This window comes from Tarenaya hassleriana, unplaced genomic scaffold (genome assembly GCF_000463585.1).
Source record: "Tarenaya hassleriana unplaced genomic scaffold, ASM46358v1 Cleome3, whole genome shotgun sequence".
Classification (NCBI taxonomy): Eukaryota; Viridiplantae; Streptophyta; class Magnoliopsida; order Brassicales; family Cleomaceae; genus Tarenaya; species Tarenaya hassleriana.
The window spans coordinates 435,578-444,507 of NW_010966177.1; the positions used below are offsets into that span (position 1 = coordinate 435,578).

At 39.0% G+C, this 8,930-nt stretch overlaps 1 protein-coding gene across 1 annotated transcript in view; it reads left to right on the forward strand.

Moving 5' to 3' along the window:
- The window catches only part of LOC104820083, a 5,132-nt gene extending 207 nt beyond the window's left edge, over positions 1 to 4,925 (forward strand). The window contains exons 2-4 of the mRNA XM_010550456.1: positions 144 to 1,265; positions 1,516 to 3,681; positions 3,994 to 4,925. Of these exons, the coding sequence (XP_010548758.1) occupies positions 144 to 1,265; positions 1,516 to 3,681; positions 3,994 to 4,925 (4,220 nt within the window). The remainder of the gene's footprint in view (positions 1 to 143; positions 1,266 to 1,515; positions 3,682 to 3,993) is intronic.
- Positions 4,926 to 8,930: the final 4,005 nt, after the last annotated feature.

The window sequence follows — 8,930 nt, forward strand, 5'->3', positions numbered from 1 at the left end:
TTCCCTTCCCCATTCTCCCCCGGTTGTGGTGCCCCAGCGAACCTCGACCGTTCTACAGAGAACCTCCTCTTCTCCCTCTTTCCGGGTTGGTCTTCTTCCAACCCCGGTCTGCGACAACAAAAATCAGAAATTGAACTCTGTAGCTCCACCCAAGGATGTTCCGCCGGCAAACGAACCTCGCCAGGCCCAGGAAACGGCACCCCCAGCCGGAGTTGCGCCGACTCCCACCTGGAGTCAGCGGCTAGTCTCTTCCACGCGTACCCTGCAGCGTGTGGGAGTTCCGACCACCCATCATACGGGGATTCCACTAGTCACGATTCCGGAGGAGGCTTTCCAAGATGCTGCGGAGGAATGGAAGGATTTCGTGGTTGGTCAATTCTATGGCCTTCCACCAACAGTAGGAAGGCTTGTCGGTTTCACCACCGCGATCTGGGCTCGAGGGAAAGGTAGAATCAGGGTGCATGAGGATGGAAATGGCAGATTCTTATTCAAACTTCCAACTTTAGCTGCAAAAGAAATTGCTCTTGGGAGGAAGTTCTGGTTCATTGGTTCCCTGCCGATGTTCGTATCACCATGGCATCCAACATCGACAGCAACGAAGCCAGTGTTGGATTCAATACCAACCTGGGTCTCTTTCCGCAATCTGCCGAGTTCAATGTTCACGGTGGAATGCCTAAGTCGGTTGGCTACCTCGGTCGGAAGACCCCTGTATCCAGACCGTCAATCGGCAACCAAGAGTAACTTATCCGTAGCAAGGCTATTTGTGGATGTTAATCTGCTACGACACCCACTTCGAAACATTGCAGTTAAACTTCCCTCCGGAGAGGAGCATATCATCTCAGTCGCTTATGACTGGCTTCCCCCTACCTGTTCTTCATGCTCAGAGATTGGACATGACAGTAGACACTGCCCTTACTCGCCTCACCCGCAAAGCTCCCAAGCTCAACTCTCAGAGGAGGCAGACCCTGCTCAGAGAACACATCAATCCCCGGTCAGCTCTTCCAAAGTGCCCAAGCAATCGCAGGATGGTGATTTAGGGACACAAACAACATCCTCCCCGCCAATCCAGACCCAGTTACCGGTTTCCATAGCAAAGGAAGATCCTAAAACGAAAGTAACGAGTGGGGAGAAGAAGGAACAATGCCAAGAACCAACTAGCCAATCACAATCAGACCCCACTTCCCCTGTTAGTTGTACCCCAACGGAGGAGCAACAGATCCAGAATGAGGGATTCATAACGGTGAAGTCTAGAGGACGTGGACGAGGTAAAGGCCGAGGCCGAGGGGCCTCGAGATGTAAATAAAACCCACCTTTAACCCATGATTTTTTGCTGGAATGTAAGGGGCATTAACGGCTCGAATAAGCAGTTTTTGATTCGAAATTGGATTTTGGAGCATCAGCTCATTGCGGGAGGATTGTTGGAGACCCACATTCAGGAACATAATGCGGGTCGTATCTTGGCCTCGATTCCCTTAGGGTGGAGGCATTTTTGCTGTTTTGAAGCTGGACAAACAGGCCGCATTTGGATTGTTTGGAAACCTGACATATCTGTCATCATCCTAAATTGCTCAAAGCAAGCTGTCACTTGCCTTATTCAGAGTCACGATCATGACCTTTCCTTGGCTGCTACCTTCATATATGCGTCAAATTCCTCTACTGAAAGACGCACTCTTTGGCTTAATCTGGAGACTGTTGCTGTTACCCAACCAATTCCCTCTTCTCCATGGCTCATCTTAGGAGATTTTAACCAAATTCTATCATCGGCGGATCGATCGGATTATATGGTCACTAATGCCACTTCCCAAGGTTCATCAGAATTTCAGAGTTGTGCAGAAACAGCAGGCTTCTCGGACATCCCAGGCCGAGGAATGCGGTTCACATGGTGCAACAATCAGCCCTCAAATCCACTCTCGATCAAGTTAGATCGAGTGATGGGGAACCAAGCATGGCTAGACAAGTTCCCAAATGCTTTTTCAGAATTCTTTCCACCGGGGCCATCGGATCACTCCCCGGCCATTGTTCACTTTCCGGATAGGATCAAGGTATTGAAATCACCCTTCAAGTTCTATCATCATCTCATCACTTCATCTAGTTTTGAGCAGGTGATACATTCTAATTGGCAAGCGGGATTCCTCACGGGCACTCATCAGTATCGTTTCTCCAAGGCGCTGAAACTATTGAAAACACCGTTACGGACGCTGAATGCGGTTAATTTTAGCCAGATTTCAACTAGGGTTAAGGAGACTGGAAAGGATTTGAATATCTTACAGGCTGCAATTCTGGAAGAACCATCTTCATCTCTAATCACAGAGGAAAGGAAGCTGCGTGAGAAATGGTTGGAACTCTCACTGGCCGAGGAGAAATTCTTCAGGCAGAGATCGCGTATTAAGTGGCTCAGTCTAGGGGACAAGAATACTGCATTCTTCCATAACATCACAAAGCTCAGAAACTCTCATAACCGTATCTGCTATCTCGAAGATGACCTAGGTAACAAGTACACATCCCCACAGGAGATTGGTGATTATGCTGTTCGTTTTTATTCAGACCTTATTGGCAGGAAGGATCTCACAGTCAGGGTTCCCACTCTAGATCAGCTCCAGTCATTGATATCTTTTCGTTGCCAACCTGAACTCAGCAGTGGACTTACTGATATACCTACTGCAGAGGAGATACAACAGACGCTTTGGTCATTTCCTAACAACAAGGCACCCGGCCCCGATGGTTTTCCAAAAGAATTCTTTGTCGGAGCATGGACTACGATAGGCGAGGATCTAATAAGAGCTGTACAGGAGTTCTTCATCTCTGGGACCTTGCTTGGTCAGATTAATACGACATCTCTAGTCCTCGTTCCGAAGAAAGCTGGAGCAGTGTTCCTCTCAGACTTTAGGCCGATAAGTTGTTGCAATACCCTCTACAAGATTATATCTACTATCTTGGCAAGAAGATTCAGACCAATCCTCCAGAAATTGATCTCTAGGAACCAAGCTGCTTTCTTGAAAGGCAGACTTATGGCCGAAAATGTCCTCCTCGCAGCTGAGATAATCCGAGCTAGTGAAAGACAGGGAGCAACACCAACGGCGATGGTGAAGATAGATATTAAGAAAGCATTTGACTCCCTTGATTGGCGGTTGATTCTTAGGCTTCTCCACACCATAAACCTGCCCACACGGTTTATAAGATGGCTGGAACTCTGTTTCACAACCCCAAAGTTCTTGATTGCCATAAATGGGGAACTTCATGGGTTTTTTAAGGGTCGGAGAGGGCTTCGCCAAGGAGACCCTCTATCGCCATATTTATTCATCCTTTCGATGGAGCTCTTATCTCAGTCCTTGAACCAAGCCGTGAGTCTTGGAAGATTGAACCCACACCATAGATGTCGAGATCCACTCATCACTCATCTCACGTTTGCCGACGACGTCATTGTTTTCTGTAGAGGTAATCTTGAATCTGTGAATGAAGTTTTACTACTACTGACAGAATTTGGTGTATCCAGTGGCCTACAGATTAATCGAGCAAAGTCAGAACTAATCCTAGGAGGTGTCTCTGATAATGTCAGCCTCGCTATGTCTTCGGCAACAGGCTTACCGTTGGGCTCCTTACCAGTTAAATACTTGGGAGTACCGCTAAGTTCAAGGCGCCTAACCAAGAGGGACTTCCAACCACTTCTAGAAAGAATAAAGAGTAAAATGACTCTTTGGAAAACAAGATTTCTATCTATGGCAGGCAGGGTTCAGTTAATCTCAACGGTTATCTACGGGATGGTTAATTCTTGGAGTTCAATGTTTGTGCTCCCTAAGTTTCTTCTCAAGGCCATTGATTCAATGTGTGCATCTTTTCTCTGGTCCAATACTCCGGATAAATCAACAGGGCACCGCATAGCTTGGTCCACTGTATGCTTGCCTCGAACGGAAGGGGGTTTGGGTATCCGTAAGCTTGAAGAACAGAACAGAACCTTTAGGCTGAAGCTGATATGAACCTTACTATGTAAATCAGGGTCTCTTTGGTATGCTTGGAGTGTTAAACACTTACTGAAAAATGGATGTTTTTGGGAATGCAAGCCTTCCGCCAACCAATCCTGGAACTTCAACAAACTCATCCACTTGCAGGTGTTAGCAAGAGGATTCCATCGGAAGCAGGTGGGCAATGGAAGCGACACATGGTTCTGGTATGATCATTGGTTGTCCTTCGGGCCATTGATAGCGGTATCTGGAGGAAGTGGGCCGAGTCTTGCTCATATTCCTAAATCGGCCAAGGTCATTGATGCGACATCTGGAAACCATTGGAACCTCCCGCCAGCTCGTGGAGCAGGCCTGAAAACTATACAAGCGACACTCATCACCACCGACCCTCCTCACCCGGAGAAAGGTGAGGACTTGAATCTGTGGAGAGACCATAGAGGGCAGTTCAAAGCTTCCTTCTCCTCCTCTTCCACATGGAAGCAGCTGAGAACTCCGAAGCAGAAGGTTCTATGGTATGATCTTATTTGGTTTAAGCTGGCTATACCTAGATACTCTGTTGTACAATGGCAGGCTATTACACTCCGACTACCAACTAAAGACCGCTTGCGGGGATGGGGATTGCAAGTGGACAGCGCATGTGTTCTTTGTAACGCCGACCAGGAGAGTCATCCCCATTTCTTCTTTGCTTGCCCATTCTCCTCGGCACTCTGGAAGCACTACGCGGCAAGATGTTGGCCCCTTCCTCCGGAGGACCTGCTTGTTTGCTCACCGTGGATGATCAGCCAAAGTGATATGTCCCACAACAGCTACCAAATTGCTCGCCTAATAGCCCAGGTGATAGTCTATGAGGTTTGGCGTGAACGAAATCTTAGAATCTTTGAAGGCAGGAGAAGGACGCTGCATGAGTTGCGGATCCACATCGAGCACCTGATTCGCGACAACATTCTCTCCACTCAAAAGGGGTGATATGGCATCAGTAACATTCTGTTACAGGATTGGTATTTCCTTTGTGGGTCTTAATGTAGTCAGAATGATTAACGCAATGCTTCTGTAATTAGCTATTGATGTTTTGATGTTTTGTTATCATGGGTTCTACGGTCGGGGACTGTCGTTTTGATTGCAGTCAAGGACTGATTTTGTAAACACTATTTTGATAATATTAGAATCACATTCATACCAAAAAAAAAAAAAGTTACTAATTGTTGGTAATTTAAAACTCCATAAAACGATGTCGTATTCGCATATTGTATGCTAACCTTATCTTATTAAATAACTATTATTATATCTATGTCCAACAACATTCGGATCCCAACACTAAGCTTGGAACCAATGAATCCAAACTTATGACATCGCCCATTTGATTCGACTCTACAAAAGCACATGTATGTAATTATATATGTATTGTATATGTACACACACAGATGTGCGTATATATATATATATGTATTGTAGCAGAAATTGTAATATTAATCACGAAACACAACAGATTACTTCATCAAACACACGAAAAAGAGAATTACAGAAACAAGAACTCGATACAAACCAAAAGAGGAACAAAGAGCTTTCTCTCTCTATCTCTTTCTCTCTCTATGTCACCGTCTTCTTCTCCTTGTCCCACATCGGAAAAAAAGCTGATAAACACTGAAAGAGAAGAGATAGTATAAAAATGCCAAAGGATCCGAGTTGCCCTATAAAGGTAAGATAGAACCCGCCATCTCAGACAGCGGGTCTTCACGGAGGAACAAACACCAACACCTCCATCAATCATGATGATGGTGATGGTGATGGTGATGATGATGATGATGGATTGATGGTGATGATATTGAGCAATTAATAATCAAAACCACATCAGAATCACAAAATCACTCACACCCCCTACCATTTTATTTATGTAGGGTTTATTGTATGGTAGGGGGTGTGGTTTTCCTGTTGGTGTTTGTGTAAAAGAGGGTTTCATGTGATGCTTCTCTGGTTTCTTTTTATACTCACATATACATACATAAACACACACTGGAGTTACATATATATGTGCGTGTGTATGTGTAATATTAAGGGCTGTCTCATTTTGTGTCCCACCAAATTTAGATGTCGATATATTCGTATAACTATTCTTTATTGAACGCATATTTTTTCCACTTATGGAACATAAAGTTTCCAATTCATCTAAACTTATAAATAAAAGAATTAAAATATATATTTAACTTAGTCCGACATATTAGGCATATTGTCCAAAACAAAAAAATATCCAAATTAATTAATTTGGATACGGCTTGGCATGACAATAATACCAGGAAAAAAATTATCAGCTCCTTAAAATCAGATATATAAAAAATTATAAATTGAAATCCAAAGTGAAGACGGAAAATTTAATTTGTAAAATAACCTAAAATAAAAAAATAAAAGGATAAAACAAAACAAACTTTATAGAGGTGAATATTTCGAATTTCACTGGATTATTTTGAAATGCTTATTTTTTTTTTTATTTCGGAAAATATACTATATATTTATTTATCTAGGATGTATTTTGTTTTGGATTATTCGATTTAGATTCTAGTTTAATTAAAACGATATTTATTTCTCAAATATATTTTAATTAGCTATTCTATTGATTTTAATAAATTTGTTTAAAATTCAATATCTAATAAAACTATTTAAATTCAAATTATGAATAAAAAATTGTAATCTAAAAGAGATAAATAGTTTGATTTAAAAGGAAAAAGGAAAAAGGAAGAGACAGGAGGAGTTTGTGGTGATGTGAAAGTGAAAGTAGTGCAAAAAAAAAAAATTCGCTTTTATTTTTTGTTTTTCGTTCAAGGACAATCAGAATCGGGAATCATAGAATCTCCAAACGGGATATGCCATTCGTTACCTTTTATACTCACGTGGAGCTCCAATGGCATATTCATTTCCATATCCCAAAATCTTTCGATTTCTATTCACCTCCATCTTCATTATAGTTCAAATTCCATAGTTTCAAAATATTTTTAAAATTTTAATCAACATTGTGGTGCTGTTAAAAATATATTTTTAATATATATCAATAGAAATAAATCTAAAAAATATTATGGAAAGTAAATAAAAAATAACACGATAATAATACGATAAGAAGAAAAAAAGCATTAATTTGAATTTAGTGGAATCATGTGCATAAACCTAATACTTCTTACCTAATAAAAAAGTAAAAATATGTAATCCTAACACGTCTAACCTAGATTTGTTCATTTATATCAAATACATGTAACGAAAATGTAAATACAATATTTATATTAATATCATAAATGTATATATGATACTTATTTTTTTCAAAACATTTTTGTGTGAATTACATCTAATATACCAAACATCAGAAAAGATGTAAATTACAAATATAAAGAGATATTCTTCAACAACTATATATTAAAATTAATTGTAATTGGTTGGTACACGAATTATAGTTAAATAAATAATGATAGACTGTATTCAACATAAATAGATTATATCGGAAAGGGATATTCACCAAAACTCACTCGATCTTTTATAAGATATAATTGGATAAAAATTCGATAAACTTATAGGTTATAAAAATAATATAAATAGATTGTAGTTCTTTAAACCTACGCCAATCAAATTTCCGATTTAACTTATACTCCCTCTATTTCATTTTAAATGACATTTTAGAACAAAAAATTTGTTCTAAAATAAATGACATTTTCAGATTTTCAATGTACTTTTTAATAATTTTTCTAAATTTACCCTTATTTAATAATATTTAAATATTCTAGCAATGATAATTATCTATGCAATAAATAAGAGTATTTTGGATAAAACATTATTTTTCTTAATTTGTGTGCTTCTACGTTATGTAAAAATGAAACCGAGGGAGTATGATTGAATCCTAGAATTTAACCAAACAAAAACACCACGTGTTCGGATAAGATTTGATCCTACTCGAGCCTCCGAAATTCCCATTTTACCCTCAATGCCAAACGCATGGCTTCACTTGTATGTGAAAGTCACAGGCCAATGCGTATCGTTTTGTCTATACTCGAAATCAATTGCTCAATATCGTCTTCAATTTTTGTTAACCGCCTAACCGAGAAACCTCTCCTCGAAGCCAAAGCGTTTAATGACAATAAATTTTTTGACAATAATAAGATGATTGTCGGTTATGCGAATAATCTTTAGAAACATATGGGATTATGAGAGAAAATAAAAAAAAAACAAAAATAAAATGACTCTCTTATTCTTAATAAAAAAAAAACTCGAAATGATATTACCACTAGATCGGTATATCATCATCTTCATCTTCACTCTCATTATCGATCATCATTTTTATGAAAATGACAACAAATTAGAAAAGAACTAGAAACTTTGATACCATGTAGAAATTTGCGGAATGATATGTTTTATTGATAATCAAAATAACATATAAATAGATGAGAGTCTTCATTGAAAAAGTAAAATTGATATAATAATAAATATTTCTAAATATATATTTTCCGAATTTGATAAGATCTTCATTATACGATATATCTTGTAATATTTTTCAAGATCCGGTATATCTCAACACAAACACATGTTATAATAAAAAAAACTTCCACATCAAAATCATAGTCTATGGAATGATCTAACAAAATTTATTATCCGAAACAACTAGCGACATAATAAAAAAAAAAGAGATATTAGTTTTTGGCACACATATAAAATTAATACTAATTTTATTTAACTTTTTAATGAATTTATTTAAATAATTAAAACTAATTTCAACGGAATTTCGGGATACGTAACCCTAATGCTACTAATCAAGATTATCCCGCGAACCGCCCGTAAGAAATTATACATAGTCGGTGATATAAACTAACTAAATCGAAACCTCATTGGGCTTTGGATAATCCAATCAAATTCAGAACACACGACCAATTTTTAATCATTTCAAAATTTTATATCAAAATTTCAAAATTTTAATGAGTATTAATATTAGATCCAAGAAAT